At 37.6% G+C, this 27896-nt stretch overlaps 2 protein-coding genes across 5 annotated transcripts in view; both read left to right on the top strand.

Moving 5' to 3' along the window:
- Positions 1 to 152: 152 nt before the first annotated feature.
- Positions 153 to 27636, top strand: LOC122974185 (RING finger protein 175-like). 2 transcript variants are annotated; one of them, XM_044342151.1, is made up of 9 exons: positions 153 to 311; positions 644 to 681; positions 854 to 995; positions 3236 to 3390; positions 4504 to 4611; positions 6188 to 6308; positions 25276 to 25409; positions 26161 to 26262; positions 26418 to 27636. In XM_044342151.1, the coding sequence occupies exons 1-9, from the start codon at positions 291 to 293 to the stop codon at positions 26536 to 26538; spliced, it is 942 nt and encodes a 313-aa protein (XP_044198086.1). In that variant the 5' UTR covers positions 153 to 290; the 3' UTR covers positions 26539 to 27636. The 2 variants fall into 2 exon arrangements, with proteins under 2 accessions (XP_044198086.1, XP_044198085.1); XM_044342150.1 differs by lacking the exons at positions 25276 to 25409; positions 26161 to 26262; positions 26418 to 27636 and adding exons at positions 6956 to 7089; positions 7918 to 8019; positions 8175 to 9394 and having other exon boundaries at positions 158 to 311.
- The window catches only part of LOC122974105 (serine protease FAM111A-like), a 35623-nt gene continuing 23880 nt past the window's right edge, over positions 16154 to 27896 (top strand). Inside the window, exons 1-4 of one of the 3 annotated variants that reach the window (XM_044341991.1) lie at positions 16154 to 16232; positions 17398 to 17456; positions 18184 to 18237; positions 18339 to 20393. In XM_044341991.1, coding sequence (XP_044197926.1) covers positions 17430 to 17456; positions 18184 to 18237; positions 18339 to 20174 — 1917 coding nt within the window. In that variant the 5' untranslated portion in view covers positions 16154 to 16232; positions 17398 to 17429 and the 3' untranslated portion in view covers positions 20175 to 20393. Of the gene's footprint in view, positions 16233 to 17380; positions 17457 to 18183; positions 18238 to 18338; positions 20394 to 27896 lie in introns of those variants that run through there. The other 2 variants (XM_044341990.1, XM_044341993.1) reach the window with 2 other exon arrangements.

The raw sequence follows: 27896 nt of genomic DNA, 5'->3' as shown, positions 1-27896 counted from the left end.
AATGGATGCACCTTATTAAATATGTGGCATGTGTACAATGACATGAAATGTTACCAGAACATTGAGATAATTTGTTCTTGCAGTTTTGTTTGCATGTATAGATATTAGAGGTGTATTTATAAGGGGGTCGTTGGTGTTCGCACGGTGAGAATTTTGACCCTCTTGGCTTCCCATACCTGCTACGTCTCAAAGCAGCTGTCAGCGGGGAAGCTGCTGTCAAAGCAGTGCTAACCTACGGTAGCTGTAGGTAGCCGGCTAGCTGGCACCAGGAGACAGTAAAAAGGAAGAAGATGGCAGGTGTGCACCCCCAGGTAAATAATAAAACTACTGTTAATTATCGAGCCGGTCACGCAGTGTAAACTAACGGCTGGTACGTTTAAAGTAGATAAAGCGGTGGCTAACGGTCGCTAGCATACCTGCGGTTTGCTAACTAGCAGCCCAGTTCCTTTTATCTATGAACAAGCTGTCACTACTCTGGCTGCTGCTGTTCCGACGTGGCAACACAGAGGTGTCTTCCTCTTTTGTTTTTAACGTAAAGTCCGTCTTTACTTATTACTGGGACGCCATTACGCGTAGTAAGTTGTCTAACCTACATAAAACAGTCCAGTGAGACCCAGCTGCTATTTCTGTCTCCTCAATACAGGACGACCTGCTGAAAATGACACACAGAGAAAACTGGAAGTGAGTAGCCCCTCTTTCTTTTACCCTAAACTTTAAAATAACATAAATATCGGCATTCATCATTGAAGACCTTCCTCTGCTCCTCTATCCTGACTCCTCTTGTGTTTTCTGCATCTGCTCTCCTCTTCCTCCCTCTTCCCACCTCCACCTCCACCTGTTTTGCTCTCGGCAGGGTGCAGCATGAGCGTCTGCACGTGAAGCACCGGGGTCACGAAGCCATGCACGCGGAGATGGTGCTGATCCTCATCGCCACGCTGGTGGTGGCTCAGATAGTCCTGGTTCAGTGGAAGCAGCGGCACCACCGCTCCTACAATGTGAGTGGTGACGTGTAACAAAACAGAGAAAGACAACTGGACGGCCGAGACACATCTGGAGACATTTGCGGGGATTTATGTACATTTCCATGCACGTTACACCCCATAAGTAGGAACCCCCTGAACTACATTTTGTTTTAACTTAAACGTGCAGTTTCTAGAGGTTTTCTGTCATTGTGCTCAACCCACAACAATGGCTGAAAACCTTTGGTAAATGTGCCCCTGGGATGGATGGATATATAGATACTTTATTAAACCCAAAGGCTAATTAAAGTGAGGTGGATAAAAGAATACAGTAACTAAACTAACTAAACCTAAGAACAATACATTAAAATAGAATAGAGACTAGTGATATAACCATAACTATAATATAGTATCTGCTGAGTATATATACTCTTCACTGGTGTTAAAATGCTGTATTATAGTACACTGTACATTAGTACAACTGGGGTCGATATTGCTATAGTAATGATAAAAGAAAGTATTAGTGGGGTTTTCTGATGTCAACCAATATGCACAATTTCTTCGGCAACATTTATTAGATATTAATTTTAGGTGCAGGTGAGTATTTTCTTGTCCTCTGACTTCACTTTCTGGCTTCACTACATATCAAATCCTGAATAATTTTATTGGTATTATGACTGTGCATCTACAGTATTTATTATACATGGGATATTAACTACTGTAAGTATAAATGCCTCTGAAAATACATTAAGATATGGTTTATCATTGGTGTCAATATTATATATGTTATTGTTGAAATAAGGAAAAAACTCACCTGCACGCTTCACTTCAAGCCACAACATTTAATCAGGACAATGTTTCAATCCTATTGGATCAATCAATGATCAATAACAAAACCTAAAGTTCCCTCTTTGCTGCACCCTGGTGGACAAATAACCCCACTGATACAGGATCTTTGAGGTTGATTCAGACCTCAATATATGAAAGTTATATGATTCGTCAATATTAGTTTTTTGACATAAACGTGTAACAAACAAACTGTTTGGTCATTGTGATGGAGACATGTAGTGAGTGGGCCATTTTGCAGTTGAAAAAAGTAAAAAAAAAACAGCATAAACTAAAATCTACACAGGCTTTTCTACGGGTCTCGGTCGTCGAGCCATGATGGCGTCTACTTCAGTCTCACAGCAGTGGACAGCTGTGCTAAATCTGCTGCTGTGGTCCTGCTTCTTCCTCCTCAGTGACCAGAGAGAGAGAGAGCTATGTTTTAAAAGTCCCTCTGTCTTCAGTACGGCTGCAACTGCGATCATTTTCACTATCGAGTAATCTGTGGATCATTTTTTTGATTCGTCAGTTAGCTGCTTCGGTCCATGAATGTCAGAAAATGCTGAAAAATGTCGATTACTGTTTCCCAGAACCCAACGTGACGTCTTCAGATGTCTTGTATTGTCCACAACAGTCCATAATCCAAAGATGTTCAGTCTACTGTCAAAGAAGACTAAATAAACCATAAAATATTCACATTGTTGAAGCTGGAATAAGAGAATTTGGACATTTTTTCTTAAAAAATGACTTAAAAAATGATTAATCGATTATTAAAATAGTTGGTGATTAATTTAATAGTCGGCAACTAATAAACTAATCCTTCTGAAAGTACATAAAGATATAATTTATTTTAGGTGTTAATATTGTTATTCTAAAAAATAACCAACAATAATCACAATCTAAATTTGCTTCTGTGCTGCACTCTTGTGAACTGGACTAACATCCTGGTCTGATGCAGGATTTTTGAGGCTACTACAGATCTCAATATTAAATAAATGCAAACGAATAACGTACACATAAAGAACAGTTTTTAAAACAACGTATCTTTGGTTTTTCTTATCAGTCGGTATATAAACTGACACCAGATGGTGTATGGTGGTTAATACACATGTTTAGTCTCTGCTTCTAGCTTTTCTCTGTTTTATATCATCATAAATTGAATATTCTTGGGTTTTGGACTGTGTCAGCGTCAACTTAGGCTCTGACAACTTGTTTTTTAACAATAATTTTCTTATAAGTATAAATGAACGATCAATTAATCAAAAAATAACCAGTAGATTAATTAATAAAGAGCATAATCATTAGTTCCTGCCCTCAAGAGTGTGAATCTTAAGTATGTAAAGATTCTGATATTGAAAAGGAAATGAAAACATTAATCTTTATCTCCATGTATTAATTCATTGACAAGAACAAACATGAGTGTGTTAATGTTTTAACTGTCTCCTCCTCAGCTGGTGACTCTGGTCCAGATGTGGGTGGTTCCTCTTTACTTCACCATCAAACTGTACTGGTGGAGATTTCTGTCCATGTGGGGCATGTTCTCCGTCATCACCAGCTACGTCATCTTCAGAGCAACCCGCAAGCCGCTGTCCTGCAGGACGCCGAGGTGAGACGAGACATTTAATTTGACTGAGTCTGTGTTATGATTGTTGGCGTATTATTATCTAAGTAAGAAAAGAAGCCACAGTTCTGAGTGTTGAAAGCAAAAAACACTTTTATATTCAGCAGCTGCTGTAAAGAGTCATCTTTCTTTCATTATGAGGTATTTAAATGTATTTATTAGTAAAATAGAACAAATAGAAGTAGTGTACTGTATATCTATTAATGCACAAGTTCACTGTTTTATGCTTTTTTAATATTCTTTTTATCTACATTTCTGGGACATGCTGAAGGACATAATGACACAAAGAATTTACATAAAAGTAGATAAAACAACATTTTAAAAAACAAAAATCTGAGAACAATGTAAAAAAAAAGTATAAAAATATACTCAAGGACATCTGGAAAATAAAACATGATTAAGATAAGGTTGGTCTACTCGCAATCTTTTATCGCGTGTTGCAAAAAGTCTTTGAGTTGAAAAGTTTTTAGAGGCTGTAGATGTAAAATTATCCAGTTTGTTCCAAGAAAGATACAAAGAAATGAAAAAGTTAGAAAAAATAGACAATTTGTTTACTAGAAATATGTTTTATTATTATTATATTGATCTTGCCACCAGACCCCCCAAGGTTGAGAACTGCCGGGTTAAGTCTTGTAATTTTTTATTTATCATCACGTTCCAGAGACGGAAGCCAATCCAAATTGGCAGTTTTTATATTTTGAACCTCTAAGAAACACACCTGGTTTTACTTGTCGGACATCCTGCATCACCTGAGTCTGGAACATGATGATCACAACTGTGGACAACAGAAAGGCTGCACTCTTCTCTTACAGCTACTGCAGGAAATATGTTTGTTCTTCCACACTGGAAACTATTAATACTTCTCATCAGAGCTGAAAGGATTGTTTGATTAATAGCAGAGGTGGAGGAAGCACTCAGACGCTCTACTTAAGTAAAACTAACAGCACATCAATGTAAAAATACTCCATTACAAGTAAAAGTCCTGCATGAAAAATCCTTGAACTTGTTCTTAATTACCTCACAAATCACTTTGATACCATTGATATGTTTGTATTACACATGTTGACAATATTCCGACTGTATCTCTGTGTTGGTCAGGATGGTGTACAAGTGGTTCCTGTTGATCTACAAGCTGAGCTATGCAGTGGGTGTTCTGGGCTACCTGGCCATCATGTTCACCATGTTCGGCTTCAACGTCTTCTTCAGGTGACTCGTCACACTTCCATGGTGTTGGGGTGGGGGTGTTTAATGAGTTTTAAACATCGTGTTTATCAGAGAGCACAGAAAAGTTAACATAAAGCCGGTTAAGTGCTGGAGGTGGATGGATGGCTGAAATACCGATGAATTGATTGGTTGTAGTTATGGATGACAGTAGTTGTAGTATAATTTTAGTATAATTTACATTTTTATTGCAAGTTTGAATGATGTCACTCCTCTACCCTCAGACTGAAGACATGGATGAAGTTTATTGGTGTAATAATACAAACGTTTTTCAATATCACTGAACATATTATACTACTGCATCTACATTTAGCCATCTAAATAAAATCACACAGACGACAATACTACACGCAGATGCAAACATAATGACAATGAATATTAGAAGGTGTAAATGTCAAGAATACAAAGAATATGAAAATTTCTGCAGACTTCTTTGGGTTTCATTTTGATATTATAATAAACCTTGTCAAGTGGGGAATTGTTGTATTGTAACCCATCATAAATTTTATTTTTCACTTCTACAAACAGCAAACAAGCAGACAGACATGAGAGGTCAGATGTTTGTCGTCCAGTAAAAAAAAAAAAAAAAACATCAAGTGGAAAAATAACATTCCTATCAATTTAAACTTACAAGGAAATTAAGAGACACACAAAATAAACAGAGCAATGCACCAATCAGCTGGAAATAAACAGATAATAGAAAAGAAAGAAAGAAAAAGTGAAATATTGGAGGATAAGGCAACACAGAATTGTAAATGTGATAATTTCTTTTAGATTTCCAGTGATTTAGAATGAGTTTCCTGGCTGGTAATCATACTAAATCTATTTGATCATGTGAATTCCAGCTGTTCTGTCTCGTAACAGCTAATAAAATCCAGGATTTGAAATTGTATGTTTGGATAAAATATTAACAGATATCCAACATGATTTTTACAACTACTTATTACTGCTATTTTCTTACAGAGACAAACTTATCTCCAGCACCCTGCATCTGTGACTAAATACTGTATCATACTTTGTGAATAGTGTAACAGTGACCAGTAGAGGGCGGTGGTGTATCTGTTAATGGTTTCTGTTGTACTGTTGGCTTCTGATACTGAAAGTTATCCGTTGCTCAGCAGTTTCACCGCTGCTCCTCGTAGCTCCGTGTCAGGGGGGGTCAAATCCAAACAGACGGCGACTCAGAAACACTCAGAAAAGTGACAAACAGTCTGCAGAACAAATCAGAGAAACACTGTGCTGGTTGAGTGCAGATTCATTCCTCAAACCTGCAGTTAAACAGGCATTAAATTTAAGTTATTACATTTTGATCTCAGTACCTTAAAGGAGCCCAAAATAAAAATAAAAATAGAGCTGGTCTCCTTTAACAGATCCGAGTTTGAACGTTAGATCTTTCTTCATATTTAAAGCCAATTAAAGAGGCTATAAACATAATGGCCCCGAAGAGCCAATTAGGATACTCAAGGGGAGTCACTACCATCGAGTTAAATGTCTCTCAGTTTAATTATGTACAATTTAAATGAGCTTTATTGACAGCTGGTCTTTTTTTCTTCCTCTGCAGGATCAAGGCTGAGGACTCTATGGACGTTGGCGTCATCATGCTGTTTTACGGACTTTACTACGGCGTCATGGGCAGAGACTTTGCTGAAATCTGCTCTGACTACATGGCTTCTACAATCGGGGTGAAACACTTTTTTTTAAAAATGATTCCTAATAAAGAACAACTTGACCTTTTAGTACCAGTTATCAACCTTTAACTATAATACGGCCCCGTTTACACCTGGTATTAACATGTGTCTCAGGTGATCCGATCACAAGTGGACAGCTTTAAGTACGTCTGTTTACACCTGTATTTAGAGCTGTCCACTTGTGATCACCCGAGGCGGATGTTAATACCAGGTGTAAACAGGGCCTAAGATTCCATAAAATATGTTTAAATGTGAACAGGTCAGAGTGGATCCATTAACCTAATACTCTAATCTTATTAAATACACTGTTGTCCATGCATGTGTCTAAGGTGGCAAGTTTTTCATTATAGACTAAGCTGTCAATCTGATGTCATTGTTTTGTCATCAGAACATCAGTAAATTTTGAAAAATAGTTGTTAAAATTTCTTACAGCCTAAGTTGACGTCTTCAAATGTCTTTTTTATGTCCGACCAACAGTCCAAAATACAAAGACATTCAGTTTACTATCAAGTATAACAAAGAAAAGAATCAAATTCGTAGATGTTTGGTATTTTTGTATTAAAGAAAGAGTTGTCAGTTAATTTTCTCTTTCCATCAACTAGTCGATTAATCATTGCAGCTCCTCTTGTGTGTGTTTTCAGTACTACAACAAGGGCGGCATGCCCAGCAGGAGTCTGACCAACGACATCTGTGCGGTGTGCGGTCAGAGGATCCTGGTGGACGTGGAGGATGAAGGATTTATAGAAGACACCTACCAGCTCTCCTGTGGACACATGTATCCTCTGAGTCAATCAATGCTTGAAAAGAACTAGTTTGTACCACTGTGTTGTTCAACCACGCTGGAAGACAAAAGTCTTCATAGCTTTTTTGAATGGACACCCCCAACGGTGGGGTGGAAATCTGGCCGTAACAACGAGGGAGGAGACTGCACACATTTTCAGACTGTTACTCTGTGAAGACATTCAATGTTGTACACAAAAAGTGACAGAAATAGTTGTGTGAAGCATGAAACAAAAAGAGCTGGAGAGAGACGTTGAAACCTGCTCTCACCTCCAAACATGAGGTTGGTTTGATTGTTGGTTTCAGAAAGTTATAGAAATTGTCAGACACAGCTCCCCCAACTCCAAAGTTTGTTGCTGTTTTGTTCAAACTGAACATCTTTGAAAACCCAACGATTTATACAGTATGAGACAAATTAAAGCAGTAAATTGTCACATTTGAGAAGCTGGAACTAATGAATGTTTAGCATTTTTGCCTGGAAAACTTATGATTAAACAGTTATGAAAACAGTTTAATTTGATTTGATTAACTTTCTGTTGATCGACTCATTGTTTCGGAAGCTAAACAGGAACAAATGGACAGATAGAAAAGTAGTTTATGCTATTTCAGCATTGTGTCAACATGTGAATACAAGATAGTCCAGTATAGAAATGTCAACAGTGGGAGACGTTTATCTGTTTGTTATAAAATAGACTGAAATGTGTCCATAAGTTGTCTTTGTCTTCTAAACTAAAACACTGCACAATACTTTGATTTAAAAAAAATAACTTTTCAGTCAGATTATCTGCAGCTTTTTGTGCCTTAACTTGCCTCGACCCTTCAGATTCCACGAGTTCTGCATCCGCGGCTGGTGCATTGTGGGTAAGAAGCAGACGTGTCCGTACTGCAATGAGAAGGTCGACTTGAAGAGGATGATGAACAACCCGTATCCTTTTATTGTCCCTGTGTGGGAGGCTGAGTGATGGAGAACTGTGATGTAGTCGATGTTAAATGATGTATATAAATGTATGAAGGTATTTCTATACATTGAATGCAACACAACATCATCCTGAATGCTCTCCTTAATTAATATCTTGCCAGCTGGGAGAAGACACATGTCCTGTACGGACAGCTGCTTGACTGGCTCAGATACCTGGTTGCTTGGCAACCAATTATCATCGGTATCGTCCATGGGATTAATTTCTCCCTGGGCCTCGAATAGAGCCCTGAGGAACACCACTGTCAGTACTGTACGTACCTGGAGTCGTGTAAAGCGCAAGAAACTTTTCGTGGCAAAATGTCAAGCTCGGCCGACGCTACAAGGAACTGACTCAGGCTGCTTTTGAAGTCTTCGTTTCTTCAGTACTTGTTCTTTGACTGAACGCTTGCACGGTTTTCCTGCAGACGGATCCCAGGTGGTCTGGACCTCTGTTTGCGGGGGACACTGTGATCCCAAAATCTGCTGCCAACTTGAACAGAAGTGTTTGAGCACAGATCCAGTATTTCATTTCAAAAAGTTTTGACACCAGAAATGTATGTGAAGTTTGAAACTTTCAGTCTGTTCAAATGTTGCTGTCTTGCATGTTGTTTTTATTGTGATAAATCATTGCTTTACTTTGTACTGTATCACACAGAAACGCCTTTTTAAACAGTTTTATGGTTTATTTGCACACTCCTCACTGCTGCTGGCTCTGTTGACGCCACTAACGTGTTTCTGTTCAAACTAGATTCAAATAAGCATTGATCTTCATTAGAGGGCTGCAGCTCTTTGCACATTCATTACGAACAAGACATTTATGTCCAAATAGGCCAAATAGTGGTACAGCTAACCTGTTTACATTTCATGTAACTTATTTTATTACAAAAGTTTGATTTGATTGTTTGTTCTGTTACGTAATAATTTGTATGAAGCTAAAGTTGATGATTTGTGGTCAACTTATCGTAGCAGTTGGAGTCAATATGTCACTTTTATGTTTCTGAATGAGTTGCTGTCAGTGCAGCTGATCCTACATGATTTAAACTGGTGAAGAAGAGAGGAAAACATCCTTTCAAGGATCAATTTAAGTATCATGTTACAGAAAGGGGGATAAAGTTCAGAGAGAACGAGGTGGTAATGATTTGTTGCTATTCTCCCAACTTGGCGGCTTGTGTCCTCCCTCTGGTAACCAGCCTCCAAACATTCAATAACAGGAGTTTGAATGAGTTTGTTGAAGTTCATGACAAGTTTTCCATCCGTTTCTTTTGCCAACTCAAATATGTTGCTTCCTTATCAGAAGTGCTGCTGATATTAACTTTGTATTGAATAAATATTTGTAAAACCACATCAGTGTCAGATAACGAGTTCATACCCAAATAGTACACACTTTTAGTTTCACATTAAAAGCTTGGTCAAACTACAGTATGATATTAATTAATAATTTGTTAGGCTATTAAAGGAGACACAAGACAAGGAGCTGAGACGTAAGTGAAGAAGAAAAGAAGAAAAGCCTTTTGGCTTATGAGGAAAACTAATAAAGTTATAATAGTGTTTTTTATGAGTCATTCCTGTTCCACAGGTAGTTTTCCTGATCAGCTGTATAACAACAACAGTCCAACTGTTTACCGCCCCGTCAGATCAGCTGATCAATAAACACATTCAAGTGGTTCCTTGCTCCTCGTCTCCTCTGGGGTACATTTACAGGATTGGAAGATCCTTGATGATGTGGAGGGAGATCGGTTACCGAGTCACAGCTGGAGGACGGAGGGTGGGAGGATGTGTGGAAGCATAAATTAGCCAAATGAAAAGCACCCAGAGTTTTACCTCATCTTTATGTGAGTGTGAAACCAAAAGAAAGGAGAGCGCTTGTGCCATTTTGTGAAAGTCTGCTTTCAGGAAGCAAGTATCAGAGTCATGTTAAGTTACTGCAAACCTTACATTCCCTGCTTTACTGCTTCATATTAAAAGCTTTTCAATGACTAAATAACATGAGACTTTTATTGTGAAGAATTTACAGGAAACAATGGTGAACTGGTGCACTGTGTGTAGAGCAGATGACCATATAAAGAAATCTGTCACCAGCCGACGTCGGCTCGGGCTGAAAGTAGAAAAAAACAGTTGGAAAGTGTTCAGAGCAGCCTGAAGCCGCTGCTTTTTGTTCATAGGGATTACTGCTACATACTGTACCTCATTATTTGACACTTTGGCCACGTTTAATATGAACATCCAACATGTCATCTGCATGTGTGTGTGCTGTATTTACAACAGCAAGGATTTATTTTGTTGAGAGTTGCTATGGGCCTCGAAAACAGTCATGGCTGATATATCAAAAAAAAAGTCTCAAAGCTTCATTGCATGGTGAGAAAGTTCTCAGCTGTTTGTAAAAGTGAAGTTAAATTCTAGCAGACATGAAACAAACATGATGGAAATATGACATTTCTGTTTTCCACATGGTTTTCCATCATTTGACCTTTGACTGCCGCTCTTCAGCTGCAGCTCACTTTGTATTTGGGTAAGTTTCCAGGTCTCTTTGTATGTATGTAGGTCCCTTTATACCCTTTATAAAATCATTTAAATAAAGCGGACTAATTCAGAAAATGGGTTCACACTGTCTCAGCATTGATTAATCCCCTGAAGAAGTGAGAGGTTCACATGTTGAGAGAAGAGTGCTGGAGCAGTTCATTGTTGCTTGAATCAGTTTCACAGCCACTTACAACTTCCTCAACGTGCAGCAGAGATAACAAACCAACAGCTTGTCCAAGCAGCCAACACACCACACTACAAAATAACTGACAGAAGCTGCTGTACATCTTCTACACTTGCAAAGGCACTATGTTATTCTCATTGTTGCACCAGTTGGCAATACCAATAGAAATAGATAGAAAGGTTTAAGATTATGTAAATAATAATAATATGTTTGTTTGGGTTGCAACTAACAGTTAATTCCATTAAAGATTAATCTATTATTTTTTTATTTGCTTAAATGATTAGTGAAAAAGATATTTAATTACAGTGATATGAAACAAAGAAACACAGCACAACATTACATTCGAGAGTCTGAAATCAGAAAACAATAACAATTAATAGATTATCAGAATTGCTGCTGTTGAATTAGTAGCTGATTCATTTTCTGTCGATTTTTTTTTTTTTTTTTTTGACACAATGCTATTTTTGCATTGAACGCCGGCCTCCTCACTGGTAGAGCTACAGTGATGTCCAGGTTTGTGTTGTGGAGGTGTGGATTAGTTATGTTTTTAAATAGTTGCATAGCCTGTATCTGAAACTGAGTTCACTTGAGGTCAGGTCCACACTAAACCAGGACAATCTGAAAACACAGATTTTTTTCCCGCCTCTCTGTTTTTGCCTCTAATCCTTTCACTGGAGAAGCTAATGTCTGGCTTTGTATGAAAAGAAACATGATGAAAGATGAAGGAAGATGGTAAACTAAGACAGTAGCATCAACAACTAGAAGTTCACTCAAAGCCAAATTCAATTTCATATCCACAGTCAGGGTGTGTAGTACATAAGGTGTATGTTTAGGGAGGTCAGAGGTGCCTTTTGCATACGATAAAATGTTCTTCCTTTAAGCTTCACAGGTGTTCAGTATAAACTGATGAAACTGATGATTTAAATACCAGGCCTGGGTGTAACAAGATGTTCAACACAACAGAAACCAGCTGAACAGGGTCATTAGCATCATTGTCACATCATGTGCCCATTGTTGTACTAGTTGGTGATGCCAACAGAAATAGACAGAAAGGTTTAAGATTATGTAAATGACCTGTAATGTTGGAAGAACCACTAAGATGAAACAACTAGTTAGTCGGGATTATAAACAGCTAAATGTACCTTTTGTACCCTTTTCTGTAACTTTTGCCACATCACATCTTCCTGGTAGATTACTTTGTAACATGAACATGATTATTATACTGTTTCATCTATAAATGCTTTTTTATTTGCTTCATTGATCGGTGAAAAATGCTGAAAAAAAAGTTCCCTGAACCCATGGTGACATTTTCAAATTGTTGTCATTGATGTCATTGTTGTCATTGTTGTCCAATTAACAATCCAAAACCCAAAGATATTGAATTACAGCCATATAAAACAAAGAATTTTCAAGTTCAAGTTTATTTTATTTGTATAGCAATTTAAAAAGCAAACAGCTTTTGCACCAAAGTGCTCCATGAAGACAGACATATGTATATACATACAAGCATAAAGACATACATGTGCAAAACGGATGTTGTGAAAATAAAGCAAGATAGAAAGAAGTTTAGACACAATTTAAAACTCAAGAAATCAGATAGAAATAAAAAGCAGATTAAACACAATTAAAAGCCAGACAATAAAAGTAGGTCTTCAGGTGCATCTTAAAAGCACCAACAGACACCAACAGTGTAAAGGTCTCCGGTTGGCTATTCCAGAGTTGAGGAGCTACTACAGAAATAGCCCTGTCCCTGCCTTTTTTCCCATAAACAGGGCACAGCTAACAACATGCCACAGTGGGAGGATCTGAGGGGTCTGGTGATGTTGTAAGGGATGAGAAGTTCTGAGAATTATTTAATAATTTGTATGACGCTGAAAGTGGTCAGTGTGCAGGTGGAGTCAATGTGTCACTGTTATGTTTCTGAAAAGTTTTTTAGGTCACTGCAGCTGATCATCCATGATGTAAACTGTCGGTTGATCGAAGTTTAATGTTATCTAACATGGTGATGAAGATCAGAGATAAAGAGGTTTTAGGAGTTTACACTTGTCTTTTGGTGCCATTCTTTCAACATGGTGACAAGTAACAATGGTAAGCACACTCTAACTGTTCAGTAACATGAAATTAAATGGGTTTGTTGAAACCATTGAAGAGTAACTTTTATTTCGCCAAATCAAATGGACATTGTTTTTTTTTGTCAACACTGCTGCTGATATCAACTTTGTATTTATTAAACATTTATAAAACCTCATCAGTGTGTCAGAAGATGTTCATGTGCAAACTCTTAAGGTCACACTTGTGGTTTGGATTCCTCGGTCTGAAGTCGCATTGAGGCCGACATCAAAGTGTTGCTCCCTCATTCATTTCAATTTCAGAAGTGATAACAACAAGTTGAACCTGACTCAACTTTTGTCATGACGCAGTTTTATTTGTTACTTATTTATTTAATGAGGTGGTCCCATTGAGATTAAAGGTCTCTTTTCCCAGAGAGATCTGAGAACAAGACACATTTATAAGACAAGAACACAATCAGTGAACAGAAACAACACAAGTACACAATAAACAAAGAATACATAAAAAATAGTTACAAGAATCCTAAAAACACATCAGATAATAAAGCTTTAAAATCTCCAAGGAGAATTTAAGACTCAAGTTTGAGTGCAGTTTACAGTTCATTCCATTTAAAAGGTGCATCGTGCCTGAAACCAGTTCTGCCAACATTGGTGTGAACATGAGGGATATCTGAGGTTCAGTGTTACTGTAGTTACTAGATTTAAATGAGAAAAGAGATGTGAGGTAGTTTGGAGGCTTCAACAGTTGAGATTTATAGATCAATAACATGAAATATTTTTTTCTTCTTGACTGTAAGAAAGTAAATGTTTAAGCTTTAAGTATTACTGTATGTTATAAACAGCTGTGCAGTGCAAATAGGCTACAACTCTGTATTTCATCATCTCACCCGGAGCAACACCTGGAGTTGTGTAGCCTGTATATGGAACTGAGTTCACTTGAGGTCAAGTCCACACTAAACCAGGACAATCTGAAAACACAGATTGTTTTCCTGCCTCTCTGTATTTGCCTCTAATCCTTTCACAGGAAAAACTAATGTCTGGCTTTGTATGAAAAGAAACATGGTGAAAGATGAAGGAAGATGGTAAACTCAGACACTAGCATCAACAACTAGAAGTTCACTCAAAGCCAAATTCAATTTCATATCCACAGTCAGAGTGTGTAGTACATAAGGTGTATGTTTAGGGAGGTCAGAGGTGCCTTTTGCATACGATAAAATGTTCTTCCTTTAAGCTTCACAGCTGTTCAGTACAAAACTGATGAAACTGATGATTTAAATACCAGGCCTGGGTGTAACACGACGTTCACACACAAGAGAAACCAGCTGAACAGGGTCATTAGCATCATTGTCACATCATGTTCCCATTGTTGTACTAGTTGGTGATGCCAACAGAAATAGACAGAAAGGTTTAAGATTATGTAAATAACCTGTAATGTTGGAAGAACCACTAAGATGAAACAACCAGTTAGTCAGGATTATAAACAGCTAAATGTACCTTTTGTACCCTTTTCTGTAACTTTTGCCACATCACATCTTCCTGGTAGATTACTTTGTAACATGAACATGATTATTATACTGTTTCATCTATAAATGTTGAATCAGTTTCACAGCCACTTACAACTTCCTCAACATGCAGCAGAGATAACAAACCAACAGCTTGTCCAAGCAGCCATCACACCACACTACAAAATAACTGACAGAAGCTGCTGTACATCTTCTACACTTGCAAAGAGGCACTACATTATTCTCATTGTTGCACCAGTTGGCAATACCAATAGAAATATATAGAAAGGTTTATGATTATGTAAATAATAATAGTGCGTTTATGATTGTTTGGGTTGCAACTAACAGTTAATTCCATTAAAGATTAATCTATCTATTATTTTTTTATTTGCTTAAATGATTAGTGAAAAAGATATTTAATTACAGTGATATGAAACAAAGAAACACAGCACAACCTTACATTTGAGAGCCTGAAATCAGAAAACAATAACAATTAATAGATTATCAGAATTGCTGCTGTTGAATTAGTAGCTGATTCATTTTCTATCTTTTTTTTTTTTTTTGACACAATGCTATTTTTGCATTGAACGCCGGCCTCCTCACTGGTAGAGCTACAGTGATGTCCAGGTTTGTGTTGTGGAGGTGTGGATTAGTTATGTTTTTGTGATGGAAATAGTTGTGTAGCCTTGATCAGGAACTGAGTTCACTTGAGGTCAGGTCAACACTAAACGACAGAAGATGGTAAACTCAGACAGTAGCATCAACAACTAGAAGTTCACTCTAAGCCAAATTCAATTTCATATCCACAGTCAGGATGTGTAGTATATAAGATGTACACACATCAGAAATGTACAAAATTGGACCTTTTGCATAAGATAAAATGTTCTTCCTTCGGGTGATTCTCATTGTAAGTTCATGGCTGTAAGGTATGTTTAGTGTAAACTGTTGGAATGCGGATTGAAATACCAGAGTGGAACAAGGTGTTCACATGAACTAGCGTCATTATCACGCCATGTTCCCATTGTTGTATTAGTAGGCAATGCCAATACAAATAAATAGAAAGGTGTAAATTTATGTAAATTACCTGACATGTGGGAGGTCCAACCGACCAGTCAGATTTATAAATGCTGAACCCAGAAGCTCACCTCATTGTATCTGAACGCACCACAAGACGCTGCAGAACTGGTCGATTAAAGCCAAGGTGATACACCCAGGTTCATTTTGTAAGTATACAGTATGGTCTTATTATTATGTTTTTAATGATTAGGGACCTGAATTAATAAAAGACAAAAGAACTTTGACTTGTACTGCTGTGACCTGAGAGACATAAAGATCTGTGCAACTAATACCAGCTTTACACCAAACAACTTTTCAAGCGATTTCAGTGTCACAGACAAAGTTCCAATGTCAGAATAAAATCATGAGTTTTGCGCACTCCCATCATCTCTATCGTTTGGTGTTTGGTGGACATAAAAATCAGTCCAAGCTGTCCTAAGTCAGTCTTTGCCTCATCTTGTCGTTCCGATAAAATCAAGTATGTTTAATACTATCATAAGTCTTTATTCTTGGCTCATACAAACAGTGAAGTTGAATGATGTCAACAAACAGGTGCAAATGAGAGACATTTTCTTTCAGTTGCTCAAGTCTCCAAAAAAGATGTGAGGACACTTGTACATTTTTATTGTTAATAGCATTCTTTTGCTTGGTGGAAACACATGTTGACAGTTTGTTCTTTGTTGGTTTATTACACATAACTTGAGAGAACTTCCCAAGGATACTGTAAGAAATATGTCAATAACTCACTAATCTTTATTGTTCTTATCTGTAGACTGCCAACATCTGAGCTCTTCCAGTGTCCAGCACTGCTGTCAGCCAGAGGAACCTATTTGTCCGCTGCTTGCCAAGGTACGTTATCTCTCCCCAAACAGGGTATCTTGGTACATGTGATTAAACCTGTTTATATTTGAATCTATGGTGGGTCGGAGTCACAGGTAGATTTAATCATTCCTCCTGTCTACACTGGCAGTGAAGTGATGCCTTCATAGAGCAACTACATGGTAAAACAGGGCAAAATCCACAGTTCTCACTCTGTGCAAAATGCATTCTTAAGTTCAGCTGATGCTAATATAAAGTTTCAGCAGTCTGAGTTAATCACATGAAGTGGGTTTTATGGTTTTGGCAACAAACCTAAAAGTGACCACCAGGATGTTTCATTTCACTATTGACCAGCAAGAAAACAGTCTTAACTAAAAAAAAAAAACTGTAACCTTGAAAGAAACTGGGCAACACTTTCTATGATGCCCATGTCTGTTATGTCTAAACATAGTTATCATATGTTTTTATCTGCTTATAGCACTGTATAATTATAGTTATAAGCACTCATAAATATTCATAATGCTTTATAACAATAATTATAAAGCATTTTATAATTACTTAAAATATTAAATATCATAATACCTCATAATTGCTGGTCATTTGCTGACATTTTTTTGTGAGGATCATAGTGTATTATTATTCTCATAGTATATTCATACATATATATATGTATATATTTATATATATATATATATATATATATATATATATATATATATATATATATATATATATATATATATATATATATATATATATATATATATATATATATATATATGTATGTATATAGTTATTAAGCATTATGAATACTTATGAATTCTTATAACCATAATTACACAGTGCTATAAACAGATTATAACACATTATGAATATGTTTGTTATGCATTATAGACATTGGCATCATAGAAAGTGTTACCAGAAACTGATATTGATTAGTGAAACTTGAACAGCTGTTATATATTAACCTCAGCTGACTTTAGGAAAACTTTTACACAGATTGGAGACTGTGGGTTTTGTCCTCCCTTTTAAACAGTGTAGTCGTGTTAGGAAAGACTTGCTGTACATTAAGTATGGAGAGGAGGAAGAAATACAGCGACCCATCACTCTTTCACTGTACAGATGCATGTGAGTGTTATATTAAGACTTGAAAAAATCCAAACTTGTCCTTTAAACAGACTAAATCCTTTACTAGAGAGAGAAGTGTGACCTGTGATTCACAACAACATGGCAGAGAGATCCAACACACCTGAGGTAAGTTAGACCAGGCATCTTCAGTCTTTCAGTACCTCTCAACAAATTTCCACTGCATCAAAAGTCCAGTAAGGCTGCATTACATGATGATGTTTCAGTTTCAAAACTCCAGACTTATGTACATGGACAGCATCTATATTAATATGAGAGATGACACCTTCATTATTGGGCAAAAGAAGGTGTGATGCTAATGACACATTAGTGAGTTCTTCACTGTGTTGCTAGAAGTTCAAACCCTGGCTCCTTCACACAGCTGGCCAGTCACTGCATGACGTGGGTGTGAGTGTCAGCTTGTCTGTTTCAGAAAGTTACAGAAGTGGCCGTGCACAGCTCCCCTCTTACCTGCAGTCAGAAAGGTGCAGGTTTAATGGTCATTTCCACTGTCTGACAAACATGTGAGGGAGAATACATCCACAAGATGACATTCACACCCACTTCACACAGTCATTGTGCAGCTTTTTAAAAAAAAGCTTTTAAATCTTAAAAAATATACAACTTATTAGCAACAAACATTCAACAAGAGATAAAAACTGTAACCTTATTATACATAGTGTATATCAGGTACTCTAAAACAGAAGATGAAATAGACATACATGCATACATTCATGCATATGAAAGGTTGCTGAAAACATGAAATGCATCCAGTATATATTTTTTGAAAACAATGTTTTTACAACATTAAATCTAAAATCCTTTTTCTTCCTTCAAATGCAAATCCTTTTTGCAGAATGTTGCATACAGTAAAGTGAGGGTGAAGAAAGAGGATGACGGTGACTCCAGGGTCAGTAGACTTTAGTATACTGCATGCACAAAACAGGCTGCGTTCTTATTCCATGAACAAGGGGCATCTAACTTTTATTTTCTCTCTCTGATTTCCTGCAGGTTGGACATTCACATAAGTTCAATGTGAAATTCAAAGCCAGAGACCCGGAAGAACACACCTTTCTCTGTGATCGGCCTCAGACACTGCTGGAGGCAATAAAATCACATGAAGAATATCAGAAGACAAAGGAGTGTGCAGATGAAAACATTATAATTCAGCTCGGTAAGGGAGACAAGGAATATGCTGTTCCAACACATTTTCCTTGTTCTTGTATAGAGGATGAAGAGTTAGTTACCATGTTAAGTAATCAAGAAAAGGTTGAAAAGGCCCAAAACAAATGTGAAGCAGTACACCCACGAGACAAATACTCTGTGTTCTACATTGATAGAGAGGGAGGAAAATACACCAAAACAAAAAAGATTTTTAGAAGTGAAGCAATCAAACAGTTTAAGTATCTGTGTGTCTATGGAGAAAAGGGGATGACTGTGGAAGAATCTCTGAAAAGAGACGGTCGCTTCATTGATGACCTCGGTGACTTCAAACTGTCTGACAATGAGAATCCAAATAGAAGCACTGGATGTAAACAAAAGGTCGACAGCCTAGATGGAAAAAAATTCAAGTTATGTCTTCCACTGAATAAGAGGGAAAATGATGAAGAACTCCAGAAAAAGCCATGTGCATCAAATAGTTCACAACGCCAGTGTGACTCAGCTCCAGTCGTAGATGCAGCACAGCAGAGAGGAACCAGTGTGAAAACATTACTGGAAAAACGTGACAGCAATGTCAACACTGAGGAGATTTATAAAATACTGCATCAGCAGTTTCCACATCTGAAAGAATGGATGGAGAAACGATTCCCAGGTGATTCTTATCAGAAAGCAGTGAACCTGAGGAGGAAAAACTTTGGAAAGATCCAACAGTCCTTTAGTGAAGTTCACAGAGTCAGGAAGCTGCTAAAACTGGGCAAGTCAGTTTGTCTGTTAAAAGTAGATTGTTTTTCTGTCACCACTCAGGGCACAGGCTTTGTGCTGTTTGATAACTTAATCTTGACAAATGCCCACTTATTCAACGAAGTCACCAAGTTGAGAAGAGATAATTGGAAGAAAAACGTTAAGGTTACTGCTGTGTTTAACCATGAAAATCCTGACCTTGAAACAAACAGCCAGAGCTTTAATGTTAAGGATTTTTTTGTAGATTTAGGAGATACTGAACTAGATTATGCTGTACTTGAGCTAGACCTTGAGGGCCAGACACCCAACCAAACAACAGAGACAGTAAAGGTACCACCAGGGCTCCTGAAGAGATTTGGTCCAGTGCCTCCGGATGGTGAGGCCTGTATCATTGGCCATCCTGCAGGAGACGTGAAAAAAATGGATCCTACATGCATCATTGAAAAAGAGAACAGAGTGCAGGCTGTCAATGAACATTTAGAGCCATACAGAAACACCTGTTTCATTATCCAATCAATCAGCCAAGTGATCAGAAATCAAGGCATAGTGACCTACAACACGTTCATGTATCACGGCTCTTCTGGCTCCCCGGTGTTTGATGCTCATTGCAGAGTGTTTGGTTTGCACACAGCAGGATTTGTCTATGGGTTTCCAAAAAAGAAGAGTGTAATAGAGTTCGCCCAACCCCTGCTTACTATATTTAAAAGGTTAGTGACCAAGATTCAGGAAAGTGGAGATAAGGAACTGTTGAAGAGAGTTGAGGAGGAAGCAAATGGAAACCCATACCTGGAAGACATCCTCAAGTCTCTTAAGCTGAATGAAAGCAGCAGCGTTGAGGAAGCAAAGAGAAACCCAGACCCAGATGAGGAAGTAAAAGACAAGCCAGAAGACTCTGATGAGTCAATGGACACTAGGTCATCAGAGGCTCCCGGGGCAAGTGTCTAAACCCACCTGACTGCACAGGTTGTTATTTCCGTTCATAAATTAATTTTTTCAAGTGACCAAATGATTAAAGTAATTTAAAAAACTGAAAAGGTGAATCTGCTCACAGAAAGACATCAGACTTCGCTTCTGCTTTGTAAAGACTTCCCTATTTGTGGATCTTTTAAGTGTATTTTTTGGGGCAGTGATGTCAACATGTTTGTTCAGCTACTATAATTGTAACAATCTGCTGTTAACTTGTAGCTTTTACTTTAGGTATAGTTTTTTTTATGTATATGATTTTTGCACTTTTATATCATTAATACTCTTCTAATATTCTAACATAATCTTACTGTAGAAGCTTTTCATTGTACTGTAATTATCTGTTGTTAACTTGTTTGTGAAAGCTCCAATATCATAGTCATAGTTAATATTCTAACTTTTCTTGGTGTTGGTAAGTTTTTTCTGTTAGGATAGAGTTTCGTCCATATTTTAGGCTTTGTTGTATTGCTTGTTGTATTCTGTTTGCATTACATTACATTAAAATTCACTTGTTTGGTTCTTTTCAAAATCTCTGTCTTTTCTTGGGCTGATGTTACTGTTTCACCATTTCCTGGCTTCAGTCTAAACATGGGGTTGCAACACTGTCATAATAAATTAAACTGTATTCTGTCCATCCTGTATGTGAAGAGGAAAATTCATAGCTGAGATCAAAAAAGTCTTAAAGCTTCATTGTGGTTAAAAAATGTTCCTCTGTTAGTAAAAGTGAAATTAAAATCTAGCAGAAGTAGTTTCTCACACCTTTAGGTTCAGAACAGAAGAAAACAGGATAAAAACAGAGTATAAAACTGTTAAAGCTGAGATACACTTAAAACAAACTAACAAGTCCGAGGAAAAAATTGTTTACACCTGTTCAAAATGGACACACTGGAAGGCGCAAATCCTGCTGTCCTACAGTGTGTTTCCATCCACCTGTTTTCATGCATATTTCCAATTTAATTTGTACTTGGATATATATATATTATGACATACATGAAGCATAAACGTCACTGAAGAGCTGAAAACATCAGATCTGTGTGGAGCGATGAGGAGGCTGTAACCTTCCTCAAATGAACACATGAAACTAACAGAAATGTCATATTTCCATCATGTTTTCCATCATTTAAGCTTTGACTGCTGCTCTTTTAATGACATCATCTCATTGTGTCCTCTTCTTTTGAAATTGTTCAGTGGCACCAACTGGAGAATTAGCAACACCTGCTGTTTATCTTCTAATATTCACATAACAGCAGTGGATGAAAACATGCTTTTTCTTTTGTGTCTTGGAAATTCAGTTAAAATTAAAACATTTGGATGGAAACGTGGCTTTAGAGGGAGGCAAGATGTGATTGCAAAAAATGGGAATAACAGCAGGAATAATAGTGTTGCACTCACTTGTCCAAATGAAAAGTGATGGAAGAATGAAAAGAGGGCTTGTGAGAGAAGTTCAGATCTTGCTCACCGTCACACCTCCACACACCTGACACATTACTACCTGAAGTGGGTGTGACTGTCAGCTTGTAGGTTTCAGAAAGTTACAGTAATTGTTGGAAACCATTTCCATTGTCAGAAAGGTGTGGGGGCACTGTTCAATGATCCAACAGGCACTTTGTTTGAAGCAAAGATTTTGTGACTGTTCTTTCAGCTCACGTTGTGTTTGGGGAAGTTTCCAGGGGTGTTGTTTTTTTTTTGGCTGTAAACAAAATTATATGACTGTACTGTGATCAAACACAACAATAGGGTAAATGGACTGTACTTGTATAGCGCCTTTCTAGTCTTCTGACTACTCAAAGCAATTTTACACTACGTGTCACATTTACCCATTCACACACATTCATACACTGAATGGGTACAGGGGCTAACATGCAGGGTCCCAACCTGCCCATCAGAGGGAGCTAACCATTCACACACATTCATACACTGATGGCACAGCCATCAGGAGCAATTTCTTGGACATGCTGATCGAGGCAGTTTTAGCTTCAGCAGCTAACAGCAGCACTGACCTGAGATTTCCTCCAGCAGGTCAGTGCTGCTGTTAGCTGCTGAAGCTAAAACTGTCCTCATGTGAAAACAAACAAAGTTAAACACAGAAAGGTTCATTTAAAAATGACTTCTGGCTGGTTTAAGTGTCATCGCACTGTTTGTCTTCTTCTCATTATTATTATTATTATTATTATTATTATTATTATTATTATTATTATTATTATTATTATTATTATTCTCTGGCCAGAGGATGTCACTGAGCACCCCCTTCCCTCCGACCTCACATCCACTCTCCCGTCAGCTCCCTGCCCACTTTTTTAGTATTTTTCAAATATATGCAGTGGGTGAAGTTATACTATAAGTTCTTTGGTATATCAGTATATCTTTTGTGTACAAATACTGCTTAGATAATTCTCTGTCACCGTTGGCCGGTTATCCAGCCAATCATGAGTTAGCGCTGAGATGACGTAAGGACGCTAAAGATGGCGTCGGATTCAAACGGTTCCCGGTTGACTGTTGCCGTAAGTGTGTTTTTGCCAAGTTTTGCTTGTAATCTTTAATATAAATGTGTAGTGAAAACAATTTCAAACTGGCTATAACTGGTTTAAGTCGCTGTTTGGAGCAAACTAAGTTGTTAATGAAAAGGACTTTGTTTTGGTCGTATTCCGTTATGAGAACAGCGTCCCGTAGCTGAACTCCATCCATGAAATGTAGGAATTAAAAACTCTCTTGTTGACTGATAATAATGCAGAAACGGCAGAACAAGATTTAAAACGTTCAGATAATGTTTACGCCCTCCTGGTAAATTCGGCATATGTTAGGTCTTAATATGAGTAAAATATCAGCTGTAAACCGGTGATGTTTAAATGTCATCCATCCGTCTGCGCTTCTTACAGAGAAGATTGTGAGTAACAAACGTTGAAATAATGTCGAAACAAGCGTTAATTTGTGTGTGTGACGGATGCCGAATCGAAGAGTTAATCGATTTGATTCGTAATTAGTCTGAAGTCTTGTTGTGAGACGTAAATATCTCTGATGATACTAAAGCGCTTCATCTAACGGGTTGAGTGCGTCTGCTGGCAGGGAAACATCCGCAGCTAAGCAACCGGCCTCCCCCGGTACAAAACAACCTGCAAGTACTCAACTACTGTATTTCACTACAGTTTTGAGGTACTTGTACTTTACTTGAGTATTTCCATGTGATGCTACTTTCTACATTTCAGAGGGAAATATTGTACTTTCTACTCCACTACATTTATTTGACAGCTTTAGTTACTTTTCAGATGAAGATTTGACACAATGGATAATATAATATTATAATAATATATAATATTATAATAAATTATAATAATATAACAAGCTTTTAAAATACAACACATTGTTAAAGATGAAACCAGTGGTTTCCAACCTTTTTGTCTTTTGACGTCTTACAAAAAGCAGTGTGTAGTCGGGGTCACATTTCACATGTCTATGAGTTGTTAACAGCTCCACCAAATAGTGATTTTTCCCTCTAAACTTCTCACATGCTTTCATTTCAATAAATGTTCAAATGAGCCAATATTTCAGCAAAAATCAAAGATTAGAGAAAAAGTCCAAAAACTGAAAACAGATTTGTGTATCAGAACTTTGTTTTTTCTTCTTTCCTCTCCCATTAATCATCTCACCACCCCTCAGATTTATCTGCTGACCCTTTGGAGGGGCCCGACCCCTAGGTTGGGAACCACTGGACTAAACTAGCTAACTGTATATAAAGTAGTGTAAACTAGCTCCACCTCCAGCAGCTACAACAGTAACATGCTGCTCTAACACTGATGCTTCACTATTAATAATCTAATGATGTCATATATAATAATATATCAGTCAGAGGGACCAAACCACTACTTTTACTGCAATACTTTAACTACATCAAGCTCATAATACTTATGTACTTTTACTGCAATACTTTAACTACATCACGCTCATAATACTTATGTACTTTTACTGTAGTAGGATTTTTCATACAAGACTTTTACTTGTAATGGAGTATTTTTACATTGCTGTATTGTACTTTTACTTAAGGAAAGGATCTGAGTACTTCTACCACCACTGCCTCCAGCATCTCTGATGTTCATCACTTTGATCAGTTAGTGAACAGGACATGATGTGAGACTTTCTGTTCAAGAAGCAGACAATAGAGAAAGGGTTGTACAAGTGTGTAAAAGTGTTAAAGCATTTGTTTCCTTGCGTCCAGAAGATGCACATGATAAAATGGTGCAGATGACTCCCAGAGCTCTTGTTGAGACAGGCTCAACTTATTATACAATGCCGTTTTGTGAGCATGCGTCAGAGTCTGACCCAAAATGGCCATGGCCTACTGCCACTAAGTCACCAAATCTAGATGCTAAAGGAAAACACATTGAAAACTTTAAAAATTTTCAATCAGCTTCAACAAGCCCCCAAAATTATGTTATGACCCTCTAAACCCAGCTTGTTCAACATAATTACAGAGTCAGGAGGATTCACAATGAAAACAAATTTATTAACAAAGCCAACAACTACTAACAAAAGTTGATGGGCTGCCCATAAAGAAGGGAAGACACCCAGACCAACCCACAAAGGGTTGTAGGATCTGGGTTCTCACCTCTAACCTAAATCCACATGAAAACTAAACCAAACAGAAATAAAACCGTGAAAAGAGGACTACCAGACCCACCAAACAAACCAAAGACTGGCAAAAAGGCAAAACCTAAAACATAGCAAAACAAACACAAGAACAAACAGCAGCTGCCAAGGCTGGGAAGTGGAGAAGAAAGACAGCGAGCCACAGTCCTGCCCTCTTTGTATGTCCTCCCTCAATCAATCAGAGGTCATCAGTACATTTTGAAAAATAGTCGTCGTAATTTCCCACAACACAAGTTGACGTCTTCAAATGTCTTTTTTGTCCAAAACACAAACAAATTCAGTTTACTATCAAGTATAACAAAGAAAAGAATCAAATTCTCTTTACAAGCTGGAACATGTAGATGTTTGGTATTTTTGTATTAAAGAAAGAGTTGTCAGTTAATTTTCTCTTTCCATCAACTAGTTGATTAATCGTTGCAGCTCCTCTTGTGTGTGTTCTCAGTACTACAACAAGGGGGGCATGCCCAGCAGGAGTCTGACCAACGACATCTGTGCGGTGTGCGGTCAGAGGATCCTGGTGGACGTGGAGGATGAAGGATTTATAGAAGACACCTACCAGCTCTCCTGTGGACACATGTATCCTCTGAGTCAGTCAATGCTTGAAAAGAACTAGTTTGTACCACTGTGTTGTAACAACGAGGGAGGAGACGGCTCACATTTTCAGACTGTTACTCTTTGAAGACATTCAGTGTTGCACACAAAAAGTGACAGAAATAGTTGTGTGAAGCATGAAACAAAAAGAGCTGGAGAGAGACATTGAAACCTGCTCTCACCTCCAAACATGATGTTTGGTTTGATTGTTGGTTTCAGAAAGTTATAGAAATTGTCAGACACAGCTCCCCCAACTCCAAAGTTTGTTGCTGTTTTGTTCAAACTGAACATCTTTGAAAACCCAACGATTTATACAGTATGAGACAAATTAAAGCAGTAAATTGTCACATTTGAGAAGCTGGAACTAATGAATGTTTAGCATTTTTGCCTGGAAAACTTATGATTAAACAGTTATGAAAACAGTTTAATTTGATTTGATTAACTTTCTGTTGATCGACTTATTGTTTCGGAAGCTAAACAGGAACAAATGGACAGATAGAAAAGTAGTTTATGCTATTTCAGCATTGTGTCAACATGTGAATACAACGTAGTCCAGTATAGAAATGTCAACAGTGGGAGACGTTTATCTGTTTGTTATAAAATAGACTGAAATGTGTCCATAAGTTGTCTTTGTCTTCTAAACTAAAACACTGCACAATACTTTGATTTAAAAAAAATAACTTTTCAGTCAGATTATCTGCAGCTTTTTGTTCCTTAACTTGCCTCGACCCTTCAGATTCCACGAGTTCTGCATCCGCGGCTGGTGCATTGTGGGTAAGAAGCAGACGTGTCCGTACTGCAATGAGAAGGTCGACTTGAAGAGGATGATGAACAACCCGTATCCTTTTATTGTCCCTGTGTGGGAGGCTGAGTGATGGAGAACTGTGATGTAGTCGATGTTAAATGATGTATATAAATGTATGAAGGTATTTCTATACATTGAATGCAACACAACATCATCCTGAATGCTCTCCTTAATTAATATCTTGCCAGCTGGGAGAAGACACATGTCCTGTACGGACAGCTGCTTGACTGGCTCAGATACCTGGTTGCTTGGCAACCAATTATCATCGGTATCGTCCATGGGATTAATTTCTCCCTGGGCCTCGAATAGAGCCCTGAGGAACACCACTGTCAGTACTGTACGTACCTGGAGTCGTGTAAAGCGCAAGAAACTTTTCGTGGCAAAATGTCAAGCTCGGCCGACGCTACAAGGAACTGACTCAGGCTGCTTTTGAAGTCTTCGTTTCTTCAGTACTTGTTCTTTGACTGAACGCTTGCACGGTTTTCCTGCAGACGGATCCCAGGTGGTCTGGACCTCTGTTTGCGGGGGACACTGTGATCCCAAAATCTGCTGCCAACTTGAACAGAAGTGTTTGAGCACAGATCCAGTATTTCATTTCAAAAAGTTTTGACACCAGAAATGTATGTGAAGTTTGAAACTTTCAGTCTGTTCAAATGTTGCTGTCTTGCATGTTGTTTTTATTGTGATAAATCATTGCTTTACTTTGTACTGTATCACACAGAAACGCCTTTTTAAACAGTTTTATGGTTTATTTGCACACTCCTCACTGCTGCTGGCTCTGTTGACGCCACTAACGTGTTTCTGTTCAAACTAGATTCAAATAAGCATTGATCTTCATTAGAGGGCTGCAGCTCTTTGCACATTCATTACGAACAAGACATTTATGTCCAAATAGGCCAAATAGTGGTACAGCTAACCTGTTTACATTTCATGTAACTTATTTTATTACAAAAGTTTGATTTGATTGTTTGTTCTGTTACGTAATAATTTGTATGAAGCTAAAGTTGATGATTTGTGGTCAACTTATCGTAGCAGTTGGAGTCAATATGTCACTTTTATGTTTCTGAATGAGTTGCTGTCAGTGCAGCTGATCCTACATGATTTAAACTGCTGAAGAAGAGAGGAAAACATCCTTTCAAGGATCAATTTAAGTATCATGTTACAGAAAGGGGGTAAAGTTCAGAGAGAACGAGGTGGTAATGATTTGTTGCTATTCTCCCAACTTGGCGGCTTGTGTCCTCCCTCTGGTAACCAGCCTCCAAACATTCAATAACAGGAGTTTGAATGAGTTTGTTGAAGTTCATGACAAGTTTTCCATCTGTTTCTTTTGCCAACTCAAATATGTTGCTTCCTTATCAGAAGTGCTGCTGATATTAACTTTGTATTGAATAAATATTTGTAAAACCACATCAGTGTCAGATAATAAGTTCACACACAAATATAGTTTCACACCAACAGTTTGGTCAAACTACAGTTTCATTTTAATTAATATTTGATCTCCAAATGTGTTTTTTGGATTTGTTGAATTATTTTGTGACTTAAGTGACAAAGATTTGCTGTCAATTATGTTTATATTTGACATGATTAGTCTCACATGAGTCAGGTTTACTCAGTTATGCTCAAACCAAAAGTCAAACTGATTTTACAGAGATGTACATTTTTAAATC

The sequence above is a fragment of the Thunnus albacares genome, chromosome 22, assembly GCF_914725855.1.
Source record: "Thunnus albacares chromosome 22, fThuAlb1.1, whole genome shotgun sequence".
Lineage (NCBI taxonomy): Eukaryota > Metazoa > Chordata > Actinopteri > Scombriformes > Scombridae > Thunnus > Thunnus albacares.
The sequence above is the reverse complement of the archived record's forward strand: the minus strand, read 5'-3'. Positions and strand labels throughout refer to the sequence as shown.